Here is an 18,981-nt window from a genome sequence, read left to right as displayed (position 1 = left end):
AACACCTTGCAACACTCTGCAATACCCTGCAATACCCTGCAACACTCTGCAATACCCTGCAACACTCTGCAACACCCTGCAACACTCTGCAATACCCTGCAACACTCTGCAATACTCTGCAACGCCCTGCAACACTCCGCAACGCCCTGCAACACTCCGCAACGCCCTGCAACTCTCCGCAATGCCCTGCAACTCTCCGCAATGCCCTGCAACTCTCTGCAATGCCCTGCAACTCTCCGCAATGCCCTGCAACACTCCGCAATGCCCTGCAACACTCCGCAATGCCCTGCAACACTCTGCAACGCTTTGCAATACCCTGCAACACTCTGCAATACCCTGCAACACTCTGCAACACCCGCCAATACCCTGCAACACTCTGCAATGCTCTGCAACACCCGCCAATACCCTGCAACACTCTGCAATGCTCTGCAACACTCGCCAATACCCTGCAATGCAATACTCTGCAACGCCATACTCTGAGATACCCAGCCATAGTCGGTGATACCCTGCAATACCCAGCCATAGACATCCCCCCCCCTCCCGCCGCCCTCCGGTGCTTCTACCGAATCGCTAATACGATCAAAGACAGAATCTTTTTTTTTTTTTTTTTTCAGGCTTCCCAGCTTAGAGGTGAGATGTGGGGTCTTATTGACCCCACATCTCACTGTAAAGAGGACCTGTCATGCCATATTCCTATTACAAGGGATGTTTACATTCCTTGTAATAGGAATAAAAGTGATCAAAAAAATTATTTTTGGGGAAAAAAATGTCAAACTAAAATAAATAAAGTAAAATGAACAATAAAAAAAAATGTTTTTTTTTAAAGCGCCCCTGTCCCCATGTGCTCGCATGCAGAAGCGAACGCATACGTAAGTCCCGCCTACATATGAAAACGGTGTTCAAACCACACATGTGAGGTATCGCTGCGAACGTTAGAGCGAGAGCAATAATTCTAGCCCTAGACCTCCTCTGTAACTCAAAACATATAACCAGTAAAAAAAAAAATTAAATCGTCGCCTATGGGGATTTTTAAGTAGCGACGTTTGGCCCCATTCCACGAGCGTGTGCAATTTTGAAGAGTGACATATTAGGTATCTATTTACTCAGCGTAACTTCATCTTTCACATTATGGAAAAATTGGGCTAACTTTACTGTTTTTTTTTTTTTTTTTTAAGCCCAAAACTGTTTTTTTTTCCAAAAAAAAGCATTCGAAAAATTACTGCGCAAATACCGTGCGAGATAAAAAGTTGCAAAGACCACCATTGTATTCTCCAGGGTGTTTGCTAAAAAAACATATATAATGTTTTGGAGTTCTATGTAATTTTCTAGCAAATAAATGATGATTTTTACATGTAGGAGAGAAATGTCAGAATTGGCCTGGGTGCTCCAGAACACCTGATGGCGCTCCCTGCATGTTGGGCCTCTGTATGTGGCCACACTGTGTAAAAGTCTCACACATGTGGTATCGCCGTACTCGGGAGTAATAGCAGAATGTGTTTTGGGGTGTAATTTGTGGTATGCATATGCTGTGTGTGAGAAATAACCTGATAATATGACAATTTTGTGAAAAAAAAAAAAAAGTAAAAAAAATCTTGATTTTGCAAAGAATTGTGGGAAAAAATGACAACTTCAAAAAACTCATCATGCCTCTTACTAAATACCTTGGAATGTCTTCTTTCCAAAAAGGGGTCATTTGGGGGGTTTTGTACTTTTCTGGCATGTTAGGGTCTCAAGAATTGAAATAGGCCGTCAGTACTTCAGGTATGATCAATTTTCAGATATTGGCACCACAGCTTGTGGACTCTATAACTTTCACAAAGACCAAATAATATCCACCAATTTGTACTTATTTTTACCAAAGATATGTAGTAGTATAAATTTTGGCCAAAATTTATGAAGAAAAAATTACTAATCTGCTAAATTTTCTAACAGAAACAAAGAAAAATTAATTTTTTTACAGAATTTTCGGTATTTTTTCCTTTATAGCACAAAAAATAAAAAACCCAGCGGTGATTAAATACCACCAAAAGAAAGCTCTATTTGTGTGAAAAAAAGGACAAAAATTTCATATAGGTCCAGTGTTGCATGACTGAGTAATTGTCATTCAAAATGCGAGAGCACCGAAAGCTGAAAATTGGTCTGGTTATTAAGGGTGTTTAAGTGCCCAGTGGTCAAGTGGTTAAGCACCACGTCCAATCACTGTCCAAATCTTGCCACCTCTACCTCCAAAACATCTCTAAAAATACAAAAAGGAAAATCCACTATGCACTGCAAGTGCACTTGGAAGTGCAGTCGCTCTAAATTTAAAAATGAGTAGATCTGAAATGAGTGTTGCCAGACTTATCCACCTTACCAATCACTCTGTGTCTGCTACCCCTCTCTGTAAATCCCTCCACTGGCTTCCACTCACCCAACAAATTAAATTCAAAATATTAACAACTACTTACAAAGCCATCCACAATTTAGCCCCCAGCTACATCACTAGCCTAGTCTCTAAATACCAACCTACTCGTTCTATTCGTTCCTCTCAAGACTATCTGCTCTCTAGCTCCCTCATCACCTCCTCCAATGCTCGCCTCAAGGACTTTTCCAAAGCCTCTCCAATCCTATGGAATTCCTTACGCCAATCTGTCTGCTTATCCCCTACTCTATTAGCTTTTAGATGATCCCTGGAAACCCTTCTCTGCAGAGAAGAAAACCCTACCCACACCTAACAACTGTATTTTCATTTTCTCCATCAGCTCACCCCCCACAGTTATTACCTTTTGTTCCACTTGACCCTCCCTTCTAGATTGTAAGCTCTAATGAACAGGACCCTCCTGTATTGATTTGTATTGTAAGTGTACTGTCTGCTGTCATGTAAAGAGCTGCGCAAATTGTTGGTGCTATTTAAATCCTGTATAATAATAATAACAACCTTTCTATATCCTGAATATATTTTTGGTAAAAGCCTTACAAGAGATATCTGTGGTGGAGTTGACTCACTGGCAAAAGATACACTTTTTATTGTCTTCAACTGTACTTTGCAATTTTTTTTGGACATTTTTTACATTGGGATCTTAGTGATTTGTAACATGGACTTTCTTTGCACTGCTATCTAGCACAGTGGTGTTTTTCACATTTATTAAAGCACATGATGATGATAGAGCTTTTCTTCTTTCATCACAAACCTTTTTCCCCACCTCTTTTCCCTTACACCCACTTAATAGATCAGTTCTACCGAGGCATGTAGGTGGGACAGCTGCATGTATACAGACATCTGTTCACGGAGCCACCATAATACATATATAATAAAAAAAATTATATGTACAAAGTTAACTACTCTTACAATTAACACAATTACGCAATTACAATTACTGAAACCAAATAGCCATTTTTAACTTTGCAGATCAATAGATCGCAGTTTTCAAAATATATGAGGTGCAACCAGTGAAATCTCATTGAAAATCAGCAAAACAAGAAGTTACTAAGGAAAAATCGTTTCATAACGTTTTGTAAGTAAGTCATAGTGCTGTTATAATTTTCCACAGAACTGCTGGCTGTAGTCTCAATACTGGTTCAGTTTGCACAGTGACAGCTTCACCTAAATGCAGATCATCTCCTGAACATCTTCTGGAAGTTTTACTCCATTATTAGAGAAGTGCAGAGTGTCTTACAAAAATAACATCAGACAACAACTTTTTATAGCCAACTCTGTTTACTAAAACTGGCAGCTTGTGGATCCTCGCTGTCCACCAACTTGGAATGTTCTATAAACATGTTAAATAAGAGGTTTTACAAACTTCTGTAAATGGAATTTCAGAAGACAAGGTGATATTTAATGGAATAGTGCATAACAAAATCTGAGTACGGTTTCCTAGCAGTCCAGAGAAAAGGCCCATTTATTCTGTAACATGATATGTGCACACAGACAGAAGACTGTAGAACAATTGTGTCTAGCAAAGGACGTTCAGCAGGTAAATGTGACTTTTACTGAGGCTATTTTTTGTAGAAAGTCTCATGAAATAAATACATTGTAAATAAAAGCCAAAATAAAAATATCACCCATATAACTAGGCAAGAAGCATGCAAAATTTAGCTTTAAAGGCTGCCACAACAAATATTTTTTTAGAAAATCATTGGTTTTATATAGTAATTATATAAATAGTCATTAAATAATATACAGCCATGGCCAAAAGTTTTGCAAATGACACAAATATTAATTTTTACAAAGTCTGCTGCCTCAGTTTTTATGATGGCAATTTGCATATACTCCATTTCTTTACAAAGTCTGCTGCCTCAGTTTTTATGATGGCAATTTGCATATACTCCAGAATGTTATGAAGAGTGATCTGAAGAATTGCAATTAATTGCAAAGTCCCTCTTTGCCATGAAAATGAACTTAATCCCATAAAAAAAAAAAAAACATTTCCACTGCATTTGTGAAGAAGGCTTTAGGATGCCCAAGAAAGTCCAGCGAGTGCCAGGACCATCTCCTACAGTTGATTCAGCTGTGGGATTGGTGCCCCACCAGTGCAGAGATTGCTCAGGAATGGCAGAAGGCAGGTGTGAGTGCATCTACACGCACAGTGAGGCAAAGTCTTTTGGAGAATGGCCTGGTGTCAAGAAGGGTAGCAAAGAAGCCACTTCTCTCCAAGAAAATCATCAGTGACAGAGTGATATTTTGCAAAATGTACAGGGATTGGACTGCTGAGGACTGGGGTAAAGTCATTTTCTCTGGAGAAGAAAAGGTGAGCGCTACCATCAGTCCGGCATCATGCCAACAGTAAAGCATTCTGAGACCATTTATGTGTGGGGTTGCTTCTCAGCCAAATGAGCGGGCTCACTCACAATTTTGCAAAAGAACACACCCATGAATAAAGAATGGTACAACATTTCCCCGAGAGCAACTTCTCCAAAACCATCCAAAAACAGTTTGGTGACGAACAATGCCTTTTCCAGGATAATGGAGCACCTTGCAATAAGGCAAAAGTGATAACTATGTGGCTTGGGGAACAAAACATTGACATTTTGGGTCTATGTCCAGGAAACTCTCCAGATTTTAAGCATGCCCAGGCACATTGCAGAGGTCTTAAAAAAGAAGTGTCAACACTGCAAATATTGACTCTTTGCATGAACTTGTCTCCCTCTCCGCACGGGGTCCCGGCTCTTGATTGGATAGATTTATAGCAGTACAGCCATTGGCTCCTACTGCTGTCAATCAAATCCAATGACGCGGGCACTGGGGACTAGTCCAGCACTCGTATCTATGGACACAAATGCTGGACTTACGCAAGGTAACCCCCTGGGAGAGCGCTTCTCCTAGGGGGTTATCTGATAAGAGGAGGAGCCACGAGAGCCGCAGAGGGACATGTTTGTTATTTTAAAAAAAAAGATGAAGCCTTACAATCACTTTAATGTAATTGTCAATAAAAGCCTTTGACACTTATGAAATGCTTGTAATTATACTTCAGTATACCATAGTAACATCTGACAAAAAGATCTAGAAACACTGAAGCAGCAGACTTTGTGAAAATAATATCTGTGTCATTCTCAAAACTTTTGGCCATGGCTATAGTGCACAAAATCACGAGAATGTCTGTTGACATAGGCTTCTTGCCAGCCTCTGCATGGCAGCATTTACACTTGCTCCAATGGGCTGCCTTTTGCACAAAAAATGCGCAAAAGATGCGCATGTCTCTTTTTTTTTAAATTGTGCCACACCAAAATGCATGGTATTTTGTTACCATGCATCTTGGTACGCACGTTGGACCTTAAATGCTGCATTAATTGTAGGGTTTTGTGGCACAATGTCATTCTTGCTTAGGAGGGAAATAAAACCATCTTAACAACATTAATATAACATTGGGGTGCCAACTGTGAATGTCTATTTCTGTAAGGGTTCCACATGCAAATCTGCAAGTCTTATACTACTTTTTGACCATGGCTGCCAATACAAAGTTCCCTTCATTGGTAAATGTTGACTGTAGGTATTGCAGATTGCTTCCATGAGTGGCTCCGGCAGTGCTCACCTGTCTGGGGGTTCTGGCTTGGGTGAAGGGGAGCAGTAGAGCACCTGTTCCAATGTAGGGCACATAGTGACTCAAGCAGCAGAGCACAAAAGGTATATACCAGGTAGATGGTGCAATGGCAAGGCAGTGAGGTTTAGCTCTCCTTCCTGAGCCCTTCTGGGCTGGCCCTGCTACCGCCTCAGAGACAGTAGAGATCGCAGCAAGAACATGAACATAGCAGCCAACATGGTGAGATTCTGATGGCACTGAAATATCACCGCCGACCAGACAAGAGGCGGAGCCCAAGCCAAAAATACAACTCAAGCCTCGCTCGCTTGCCTGCCACCCATCTCTGCCATGTGGCCTGACCCCCTAACAGGCCATGGACCTCTGCTCTATTGTTTTGTGTATAGCTGTCCAGGTAATTTACTGAGAACAGAGCAAAGTGATGGCATCACCAGCATCCTGCTTTTCTTTCATTGTCCAATCACAAGCTATGGAAGGTCCAAGAACAAGCTGTATTTCCCAGATGCATTGACTTTTAGAACATTCCTTTCATTTAAATAATGGCAAATGCATTTTTGTCGCTAGTGCAACATGAGCCCCTGAATAATACAAGTATTTTCTGTCTACCTCCACTAGTTCAGTCAATAAATCACCAACTTACTTAGCTTCACTGTGAATAACATGCAATCCAGGAGCTAGAATGCGAGTTTCCATGACATCCTTCTCAACATTTGTTTGCTTTGTTCCTTCAAATCTCAGATTAAAGTCAGGGGTTAGAAAATTCTACTGATTTGTCAGACATTATGGGATGGGAAGCTCTGGTCGACAAGAATGCAAAGCATACATCATACGCAGAGCTGGCTGCAAGGGATATGCTGCGTACACACGATCGGATTATCCTGGACCAGATTCCGCCGAACAATCTGCCCGTGTGTGGGCTCCAGCAGACTTTTTCTTCCCAAAAGTCTGGCAGACTTAGAAAGAAATTTTGACGACAATCCACCCGTCTGTGTGCTAGTCTGCCGGACTTTTGTAATGAACGGACTTGCCCACACACGGAGAACAGTCCATTCATTTTGAACGTGGCTCCAGGTAGACGGAACTAGCGAAGAAGTTCAATGTCGCCGCCTCCATTTCCTGACCGGCCGGGCTACGTGCTCGGATAAGGGTCTGCTATAGACTTTGGGGGGACCCCCCACGCTCCTTTTTCAGTGTAGGGGTTCCGCTTTAAGTCCATACCAGGTGACGGGGATAGCGAGGTGTCAATCTCGTCGATGGAGGCGGCAACATTGACCTTCTTCGCTAGCTCCGTCTACCTGGAGCCACTCCGTGTGTGGGCAAGTCCGCTCATTTCAAAAGTCCGGCGGCTTGTCCACCGGAAAAAGTCAGGTCGTGTGTGGGCGTGTGTGGGCAGGTCCGCTTGTTTGTAAAGTCCGGCGGACCTCCGCTGCAAAGTCCGGTGGGTTGTCCGCCGGATAGTCTTATCGTGTGTACGTGGCAATAGGCTGCAGGTAGACTTGTTTGGCCTCCAACCTACACAGTCAGCTGTATTGGGAGTGGATCATGGTTGTAGTGCAATGCCTCCATGTTAGAGGCTTCACAGCCTCCCCAAGACAAAATGCACATAAAAGGGGGTTATTAAAATGAGCAGTATCTAAAGCGAACAGTCTGGTTTAAAATTGGGCAGGTGGCAAACCTAGCCCAAACTGACTTGCCCAAACTTCCTTGTCCTCATTATCAGAATTTTCTGGATATGCTTCTAGGTTTTTGTCCAATGTATTTGTCGTTGACAAAACTTCTAAGGGCACTTGTGTAAAAGATCTTATTATGTCACTTGTCATCTCAATTTTTTTTAAATTAAGGAATCCCTCTAACATGCTCCTTAATGCCACACCCTACCCTAGGCTGGATATATCGTAATAACATTTAGGAGCCAGCAACAATGCAGCATTAATCCTTCCTCTTTCCCCACATGGGCACATTGGTGCAACAGAGTGTAATGGTTTCCATATCGGCCAGGCTTAGGCATAATTGTTAACTATAAACCTTCCACAATCAGATAGACAGGATTTGTCCAGCCTTCTCCCAACCATACAATGTTGGCATACAAACGATTTTTAGATACCAGAATGCACATGTATCTTGTCCACTATGTACAGTTACTGCAGACACACACTTTAAAGTGAGGCTAGCTAGCAAGAGCCAAAACAGTGACCATTTGGTCCACCAGGGTTAGTTATTGGGGTGAGGCCTTTGATAGGTGAGCATGGTAATGACAATTTCCTTGTTTTCAGGTTTTAAATGATAAAAAGTGGAATCTGCCTGGTTGCTATTGAGTATTCCCTTCATCGCTGCTCTTTGTACTGCTTTATCAAATAATTTCAAATACATTTGACACCTGGAAGGTTGGCAGGCATAGTTGGGCATAGGCCAAAACAATCACAATAATAAACACATTTGAATACAAAGCATATACAAGACAACCTGCCAACTACAAAAAGCCTTTGCTTCAAACAAAGTTTGTAATGCCTAAGTTCTTGTATCCTGATCCTGGCATAAATATTTTTGCATTATGCGTTCTTGTTTACTGACAGTTGCTGGGCATGTAAAAATTAAAAAGAATCATGATATTTCCAGTAACCAGAGGAAAAATTGGAATGAGCTGCTGCTGAAAAACAGTCTTCTCAAGCAAGCGTAACTTACAGTCCTGAAAACAAGATGATACCTCAGTCAAATAGAAGTAGAGTATTAAAGAGGAACTTCAGCTTCCAGTATTACATATTTTAATACCCCTCTTAAATTATTCACTGGGTAATGCTCCATAAATATACTCACCGATCCAGCGAATTCACCATTGTTCTGTTGTGATTCGCAGCTCTGCTGCTTCACACACCCAGTTCCATTCCAATATCTTCTTTTCTTACATCATTTGGCAGCCTGCTAATTCTTCCTGGATTTTGCATCCGGTCCCTAGATGACATGCTTCGTCATATGGCCCGAAGCCCCCTAAGATGCATGATGTGAGTATCTGGGAGGCTTCCGGCAGTTGGGGGCTACATTATTTTCGAGGCTGTATACAACGCCCTAGATGTTAACCCCTGCCCAGACAGGGAATCTGATAAAAATGTCACTGGCGATGGCAGTTAGGTAGTTCACCCCAGCATCAGTTAGTGTAAGATTTCCCGCCACAATATCGCAGTCCCATTATAAGTTGTTGATTGCCGCCATTACTAGTTTTTAAAAAAAAGTACAAATTACAGTATATACATACCATAGTTTGTAGGCGCTATAACTTTCACGAAAACCAATCAATATACACTTATCTGGATTTCTTTTATTAAAAACAAGTAGCAGAATACATTCTGGTCAAATTTTTTTTGAAGAAATTAGATTTATTAATTTTTTTTAATAGGATATGTTTTATACCAGAAAAAAATATTTTCTAAATGTTTGTTTTTTGTTTATATAATGCAAAATATAAAAAAAAAAAATAGTGGTGATCAAATATCACCAAAACAAAGCTCAATTTGAGTGAAAAAATTCCATACATTTTGTTTGGCTACAGTGTTGCATGACAGTGCAATCGCCAGTTAATTTAATGCAGTGCTGAATAGGAAAAAAATGGCCTTGTCACGAAGGGGGTCAAAGCTTCCGCAGCTGAAGTGGATATAAATATATACATAAGCACTGTATATGCATTAATTAGTGAATGTGTGAATGGAGGAGGTGAGGAGTAGTAACATGGAAAGTAGAAAAGGGGCATGAAGGTCCACTTTACCTATCAAAGGCTAATTTTCTGCAGTAAAGTACATACTTAATATAAAGGCACAAACCATTTGCTGCTTTTCCTAAAATGAGCTACAGATAAATTCTGGTTTCACTCAGTGAATATACTAAACAGCACATAAGTAAAAGAAGAAAGACAGTTCAGTTCACTTGTTATCTTTTCCAAACCGCAACTAGCCGAGTGCAAATTTACAGTTTCAGGGGAAGTTACTTTTTTGCAACTCTATTCACCCTTGGGCATTGTGACAGCGTATCTATAGAGCAGGTATATTGAAGTGCCATTCATTGTGAATAGCACCCCATGCATTGTATCTCGGAATGCAATTACACCGCAATGCGACTCAAAGCACAATACAATTTAGTGTGAGTTTGGTCAAGTGCCCACAATCAGCCCTTCTCCTCGCAGGAGTATCAATCTCTTACTTAGGCCAGTATTATGGAATCCGAGAGGAATGGAAAATCTTAGTAAATTATATTAATTATTTACAACTCAGTTATGCTCAGTATACAAACAATTATTGTTAATGGCCCCATTAATGTATTTATTGGTCATAAGCTGAAGAGCAGATTTAACTGTAAAATTTAAGTAAGAATGAGGCTTTTCCCCAAAATTACACTGACTTTAATGTGACCTGATAACAGCATCTTTATAGCAGGGCTGAGGTGTGAGAGAAAGAAGCAGCACAAAACCCAATCAGTTCACATCCTGACAAGAAGCAAGAAGAGAGAGCAGAGTGACAAAGAGAAGAGCTCATCTCTGCGCTTCCTTTCCTTCACTGACCAGTCACAAAATGGTCCAGGATGAACTGGGCGCAGAGGAAGTGTTTTGCACATTGCTGACCATCAGAATGAGGACATCTAGTGACAGAAACAATGCACTGTGGGGGGAAAAAATCGGAATTGTTCTTTGTTATATTATTATAGAATTTTTTTGAGCTATTCATTTTTATCTTGTCACTTTTGGCTGGAGTTCTGCTTTGAATATATCTGGAAATAGTAAAAAAAAAGTGGACTAAACAGAGATCAAATGATATTTAAAAAGCTCATTATCCTCATCCTAAGTGTACCTGTCATATACACACAGTGCATGTACCTATGTCAATCAGCTAGCGGCATGTGGCGTATGCTGGGGCACAAAGAGTAGCTGGTACTCAATAAATTGCTCCTAAACCTAGGTTGGAATCTAAATTCAGCAATGACGTTGCTACACCAATATACGGTACTTTACACAAGTATGGAAGTGTTGCATTGTGGACAGTTACAGCTTTTGTGTAATTTCTAGCCTTTACTGTGTTTATACAGAGGGTGGACAGATATGAAAAAACTTTGAAGGAACTAAGACAAGAATTAATATTAGGTATACTGCTAATTGCTGATGTGTCTAAGATATAAAACAAATGTGTAATTTACAACTTTGAGGCTGGGTTCACACTGATGAGAATTGGATGTGGAATTGCCTGCATCCAATTCGCATGAGAGGAGACTGTGACCAGCTCTCAGTGGAGCCGGTTCACACAGCTCCGGGGCAGGTAAAGTCTGCATTTAAAAAGGGTCCTGTGTGTCTTCGGGTGCAAATTCAGCACAAAATTCTGACCTGATTTGCACCTGAATTAATGAACAGGGACGCACCAGACACCATGCTGTGAACCGCAGCTGCAGCATATGTAAACCCAGCCTGAGTGAGTTTCTAAAGCAACGTGAGCCAAAGAAAAGTGCTCTAAAAAGGTCTGTGTGTGCTTAGAGGAGCGTTTTTTGTTTGTTAGCCAGGTATATTGTCATTTTCTTTGTGCGTTGTCGTTCATGCATTCATGCTGCACGTCTTCAATGCATTTTTGAGCTTAGAATTTGGAGTGTTTCATGATAATGACAAAGGAGGGTACTAATTGGGGCCCACCTGTGTAAGCTTGTGGCCAGCACACCTACAATAGGCATATCGTAATGCCCCGTACACACGATCCGAAAAACGTACGGAAAATACCGCTTTCGAATCGATCGTACGATAATCGGATCGTTAGTACAGAGCTTTCGAGAGCCGATTAGGACAGTACATCCGATATTATTCTATCGGACATGCACGGAAATTTTTTTCGTACGATGCCAGATCGTACGATTTTCGTTTAATCAGTACAGCTATCGTTCGAAAATGCAATACAAATGCATTACAACACATGACATCACTTACGAATTTTTTTTCTGTCGTGCGGGAATTTTCGTGACTTTAGTAAACTCATCAGATTCGATCTGAGATTAGCATGCAATAAAAAACGGACGATCATTCGTCCGATAATCTCATCGTGTGTATGGGGCATTAGTTAGGGTAGTGGTTATGGTTAGGCAGGTTTAGTCACTGTCTCTTTAAGAGGTTCTGTGTTGCAGGTTCTGAAGATCCAATAGGATTGCTGGGAAGGTCCTGGAAGCCTGGAGTGTCTATAAAGGGCAGCTGGGGCTTATCTCCCCCCCCCCCCACACTGGACTGGACCAGCAGAAGAAATACTCCCTCCTTCCCTCCCTAGTCGCCTGCACTTATTATGTGGTTAGGTCACCCTGGATTTCCGGGGGGGGGGGGGGGGGGTTTACTGTTTGCTATATGAAGAAGGTGTTGACTGGCTGCCTGAGTTCTGAAAACTGGGCAGTTTAATAATTTGGTAATATTATTATGTGAATAAAGTAAGTGGCCAACGCATTAAAACATGTTTTTGAAACACTGCCATTCCACGGCCCTCCCAACACACTGAAACCCAACAAAATTGCACCTTTTATATTTATTAAAACAAAAAAAAACATTGCACTGCAGCACTGAGATGGGAACAGGCACTATTTTTATTATAGGGCCCTATGAGATTTGTAATCACTGGATTAATTGGTAGATTGTGTTATTCCGAATGTTCGCTTTAACAAGCAGAAACAATATAAAAGTGACAACAGTTCACAGAGGTCTCCATACAGCATAGGTCTGGTGGTATACTGCTTGTAAACTAAAATATCCTGTACTGTATCAAATAGTTGAATAGGATTCTATAGGTGTCCTTCACTTGCCAAATATAGCATGTTAGTGATGACACAGCGCGCGTCTGCCTTCCTCCTGTGTGGGAAGCCCACATGTCAGGCTATGTTTACTGATTGACAGCTCCAGCTTTACTCATAAGCTGACTTGTAATGTTGATTCATCCCTATGGAAGGGGAACATTTCCTAATATCCAAACCAAAGATGAACAAAACTGTTTTACATGCAACAGTTTTGTTGGACTTTGGGTGGACACCTTGGTTGTTAGGGAGCTGGCACCCACCGGCTTCCTTAGCAACCAGTAAACAACATGGTTGTTAAAGTGGAACTTTACCCACAACAACCTGATAAAAAAAAGAATGTTCTTTAGCAAGAAGCATATTTCAACATGAATAATTATGCTACCAAAATGAACATGGGCTGTAAACTGCCTCTAGCATTGCTCCTGTTTCTTCTTGCTGGAGGCTGCCATTTTGCTAAAGCCCAGAGCCACTGAGCAGCAATAAATCATAAAGCAGAATTAAACCCATCAATTTAACGGTTTCAAAACAGTTACATTCCTAGAATGCAGAGATTGCGAACTGTCACATTTGCTTTTGTCCTCAACCAAACTGTCAAACCATCAAATGTCTGGTGTCATTACTGATCACATGTGCAGCATCATGGCAGTTGCCGATCAAACAGAAGTAGCAAAGTGTCATTTCTTCCCTGTTGTCACATGAAAAGATAGAATGAAATATTTATAAAAATGTGAGGGGTGTACTCACTTTGGTGAGATACTGTATGTCAAAGTAGTTCTAGAGCCCCACATTTTCTGTAGTATTTAAAAAATATGGCCAGACCAGCTTAGCAGAGGACATGGTTTTCCTCCACCAAGGCACATATAATTCCAGCGGTTTCATCCCACACACACCAGCGTGCTGTGAGCCGCTTCCCTGAACTTCCAGCACAGCTCCACAGAAAGAGCTCTGATGCCCCTCTGTGGGACTACAACCCCCATCATTCCAGGTACCACCACACATATAACCTAGACTGGCGAGTGCACATAGGGGGGTTCCACAGGACTCTGCAGGGACGGGTACAGGGACCAGGGGATGGGGACAAGTACCAGGGGACAGGGACCAGGGGATGGGGACAGGGACAGATGACAGGGGACCGGGACAGGGGGCATTGGACAGGGACAGATGACAGGGACCGGGACAGGGAACAGGGACTGGGGATCAAGACAGGGGGCATGGACAGGGACAGGGGACATAGACAGGGACAGGGGACATAGACAGGGACAGGGGACATAGACAGGGACAGGGGACATGGACAGGGGCAGGGACAGATGAGAGGTGACAGGGACCGGGGCAGGGGACATGGACAGGTACAAGGGGCGTGGACAGGGGGCAGCGGACATGGACAGGGGACATGGACAGGGCACAGGGACAGATGACAGGGACCGGGGCAGGGGACATGGACAGGGACAAGGGGCGTGGACAGGGGGCAGCGGACATGGACAGGGGACAGGGACCGGGACAGGGGGCATGGGACAGGGACTGGGACAGGGGGCATGGACAGGGGGCAGGGGACATGGACAGGAAACATGGACAGGGGACAGGGACAGGGGGCATGGACAGGGGGCAGGGAACATGGACAGGGACAGGGGACATGGACAGGAGCAGGGGACAGAGACAGATGACAGGGACCTGGACAGGGGGCAAGGGGCAGGGGCAGATGACAGGGACTGGGGACCCGGGACAGGGGACAGGGCACAGGGAGCATAGACAGGGGACATGGACAGGGGACAGGGGGCATGGACAGGGGACAGCGGGCATGGACAGGGGGCAGAGGACGGGGGCAGGGCACAGGGGGCATGGACAGGGCACATGGACAGTGGGCATGGACAGGGGGCAGAGGACAGGGGACAGCGGGCATGGACAGGGGACAGGGACATGAGAGGTGATCTGGCCGGGGCGACATTCACAAAGAAAACAAAACTTTTACAGAAGACAAACAAGAGTAGCAAAGATTACTAATAATATCACCAACTACTATATATTCCGAACCATCCCTACAGAAGTTGTAGAATAGAAGAGGGGAGCGGCCCTGAGTCTGCTGTGAGTTGTAGTCATCCTACACACTCTACATATACATACAATGGAGGGTTCTTACCGCCTGGCACAGCTTGAGGATGGCGGGGATGGAGCCGGGGTAGTCTCTGTCCACCAGTCCCGGGCTGCTCTGCTGGACGTTACTGCTGCTGGTGGTGGTCCGGACCACGGTGACCGAACTGTGCTGGGACATGGCACCTCCGTCCGGGCACAGGGGAGAGGAGACACCGAGCGGAGGATGGAGGAGGGGAGAGCCGGGCGGGACAGTGAGGAGTCTGTCAGTAAGTGTACAGCCCCGTATACAGTCAGTATACAGGCCGCCCTGTCCGCACCTCACCACTCCTTCTTCGGAACTCACACAGACCGCCGACTTCTCCACAGAGCCGTGTGTGATATGAGGGGAAGTCTGTACACAACTTCCACACACAGTACTGGGGGCGGGGACATCCCTAACATCCAATAATATGAGGGGATTACTGATCCTGGGGGATCCCTACTGTGCTTCTACTGGAACCAAAACCTTCCCCTCCATCATTGTCCTTGGGGTGGACATTGGGGCACTATTCCTCTTCCCACTGACACCAACCATGGGGCACTATTCCTCTTCCCACTGACACCAACCATGGGGCACTATTCCTCTTCCCACTGACACCAACCATGGGGCACTATTCCTCTTCCCACTGATGCCAACCATGGGGCACTATTTCTCTTCCCACTGACGCCAACCATTGGGAACTATTCCTCTTCCCACTGACACCAACCATGGGGCACTATTCCTCTTCCCACTGACACCAACCATGGGGCACTATTCCTCTTCCCACTGACACCAACCATGGGGCACTAGTCCTCTTCCCACTGGCACCAACCATGGGGCACGATTCCTCTTCCCACTGACACCAACCATGGGGCACGATTCCTCTTCCCACTGATACCAACCATGGGGCACTATTCCTCTTCCCACTGACACCAACCATGGGGCACTATTCCTTTTCCCACTGACACCAACCATGGGGCACTATTCCTCTTCCCACTGACACCAACCATGGGGCACTATTCCTCTTCCCACTGGCACCAACCATGGGGCACGATTCCTCTTCTCACTGACACCAACCATGGGGCACTATTCCTCTTCCCACTGACACCAACCATGGGGCACTATTCCTCTTCCCACTGACGCCAACCATGGGGCACTATTCCTCTTCCCACTGACACCAACCATGGGGCACTATTCCTCTTCCCACTGACACCAACCATGGGGCACTATTCCTCTTCCCACTGACACCAACCATGGGGCACTATTCCTCTTCCCACTGACACCAACCATGGGGCACTATTCCTCTTCCCACTGGCACCAACCATGGGGCACGATTCCTCTTCCCACTGACACCAACCATGGGGCAGGATTCCTCTTCCCACTGATACCAACCATGGGGCACTATTCCTCTTCCCACTGACACCAACCATGGGGCACTATTCCTCTTCCCACTGGCACCAACCATGGGGCACTATTCCTCTTCCCACTGACACCAACCATGGGGCACTATTCCTCTTCCCACTGGCACCAACCATGGGGCACGATTCCTCTTCCCACTGACACCAACCATGGAGCACTATTCCTCTTCCCACTGACACCAACCATGGGGCACTATTCCTATTCCCACTGATACCAACCATGGGGCACTATTCCTCCTCTCACTGACACCAACCATGGGGCACGATTCCTCTTCCCACTGACACCAACCATGGGGCACTATTCCTCTTCCCACTGACACCAACCATGGGGCACTATTCCTATTCCCACTGATACCAACCATGGGGCACTATTCCTCCTCTCACTGACACCAACCATGGGGCACTATTCCTCCTCCCACTGACACCAACCATGGGGCACTATTCCTCTTCCCACTGACACCAATCATGGGGAACCATTCCTCCTCCCACTGACACCAACCACGGTCCACTGTTCCTCCTCTCACTGACACCAACCATGGGGCACTATTCCTCCTCTCACCGACACCAACCATGGGGGCACTATTCCTCCTCTCACTGACACCAACCATGGGGCACTATTCCTCCTCCCACTGACACCAATGATGGGGCACTATTCCTCCTCCCACTGACACCAATGATGGGGCACTATTCCCCCCACTAATACCAATGATGGGGCACTATTCCTCCTCCTACTGATATCAGTGATAGGGCACTATTCCTCCCAATAATGGGGCATTATTCCCCTACTGATACCAATAATGGGGCACTATTCTTTCGACTGATACCAATGATGGGGCACTATGCCTCCTCATACTGACACCAATGATGGGGCACTATTCATCCCACTGATACCAATGATGGGGCATTGTTCACCCCACTGGCACCAATAATGGGGCAATATTCCTCCCACTGACACCAATGATGATGGGGCACTATTCATCCCACTTATACCAATGATGGGGCACTGTTAATCCCACTGGCACCAATAATGGGGCACTATTCCTCCCACTGATACCGATGATGGGGTACTATTCATCCCACTGACACCAATGATGGGGCAATATTTCTCCCACTGGTACAAATTACGGGGCACTTTTGCTTCCACTGATTGCAATGATGGGGCACTATTCCTCCCCCTGACACCAATGATGGCTTCTGCATTCAAATATTACTGGTTTAGTAATAACTTAAAGCAGAGCTCCACCCAAAAGGGGAAATTCCGCTTATCTGCCTCCTCTCCTGGCATAGTATTGTATTATTGTCATGCAGCACCCCCTAGTGTACAAAGTTTCTAGAAAAATGTAGCTGACTCACAGTAGCTGAAGTGAGTCCGGGTAATTGCTGGCTGGATGTACAGTAGGTCGGGCTAGAGTAGAGTTGCCACCTCATCCCTTTAAACCTGAACACATAAGAATTTCACAGGTTCTGAAGGCTAATTTAATGCAGATAATTAATAATTACCACCTTAACCACTTGCTTACTGGGCACTTAAAGTGGTTGTAAACCCTTACAAACCACTTTGATCTACAGATAATCCTAGATTAAGGCTTACCTGTAAGTCCAAGAAATATCTCCTAAACCTACACGGTTTAGGAGAGGTTTACAAAAAGACAGCGGCGCGCAGGCTCACTGGGCAGGCCGCAGATCGCGGCGATATGCCGCGAGTGTCGGCTCCCGTGCACATGCGCGGGAGTGACGCCATCGCTGCTCCGGTGAATCACAGGACCGGAGCAGCGAGACCCGGAAGTCACTCCGGGATCCATGGCAGTGGCTGACATGAAGACGGAGGACCGCTTCGGGAGCTTCGTTCTCAGGTAAGTTATTCATAATGAGCTAGTATTCTATGCATACTAGTTCATTATGCCTTTGCCTTGCAGGTTCCTTTTTTTATTTTATTTTTTTCAACTGCCTTTACTTCCTCTTTAAACCCCCCTCCTGTCCCTGTTCAGACCAATTTTCAGCTTTCAGCGCTGATGCAATTTAAATGACAATTGCGCGGCCATACAACACTGTACCCAAATTAAATTTTTATCATTTTTTTCCCACAAATAGGAGCTTTCTTTTGGTGGTATTTGATTACCTCTGCCGCTTTTATTTTCTGTTAAAAAAAACATTTAAATACCAAATTTTTAAAAAGAACTTTTTTTTTATTTTTTTGTTATAAATTTTAACAAACAGGTAATTTTTCTCCTTCATGGATGTACGCTGATGAGGCTGCACTGATGGGCACCAATAGGTGGCAGTGATGGGCACTGCTGGGTGCCAATAATAGGCACTGATCGGCACTGGTAGGTTACATTGATAGGCAGCACTGCTAGGTGGCACTGATTGGCACCACTGGTGGGTATTGATAGGTGGCACTTGTGGGTATTGATAGGTGGCACTCAAGGCCATTGATAGGTGGCACTGTGGACAATGGCAAGTGGCACTGGTGGGCACAGATGAGGCAGAATTGCCTCTTCTTCTTTGGGACTGATGTCCCTTGTACATAAGCCGGTGATTGGCTTTTTTTTTCTCCTCGCGCTGTCAGCCCCTTACTCGGATTTGTGATCACTCGAGTCTCAGTGACTCGATGATCACAGCATGTGACGTGCATGCCCTGCAGGGG

At 44.4% G+C, this 18,981-nt stretch overlaps 1 protein-coding gene across 1 annotated transcript in view; it reads right to left on the bottom strand.

Moving 5' to 3' along the window:
- CMTM7 (CKLF like MARVEL transmembrane domain containing 7) overlaps nucleotides 1–15,287 on the bottom strand; it is an 87,201-nt gene extending 71,914 nt beyond the window's left edge. The window contains exon 1 of the mRNA XM_077491464.1: nucleotides 14,944–15,287. Within this exon, the coding sequence (XP_077347590.1) occupies nucleotides 14,944–15,075 (132 nt within the window). The 5' untranslated portion in view covers nucleotides 15,076–15,287. The remainder of the gene's footprint in view (nucleotides 1–14,943) is intronic.
- Nucleotides 15,288–18,981: the final 3,694 nt, after the last annotated feature.

The sequence above is a fragment of the Lithobates pipiens genome, unplaced genomic scaffold, assembly GCF_037356315.1.
Source record: "Lithobates pipiens isolate NorthernLeopardFrog02 unplaced genomic scaffold, aLitPip1_a1.2 Scaffold_19, whole genome shotgun sequence".
Classification (NCBI taxonomy): Eukaryota; Metazoa; Chordata; class Amphibia; order Anura; family Ranidae; genus Lithobates; species Lithobates pipiens.
The sequence above is the reverse complement of the archived record's forward strand: the minus strand, read 5'-3'. Positions and strand labels throughout refer to the sequence as shown.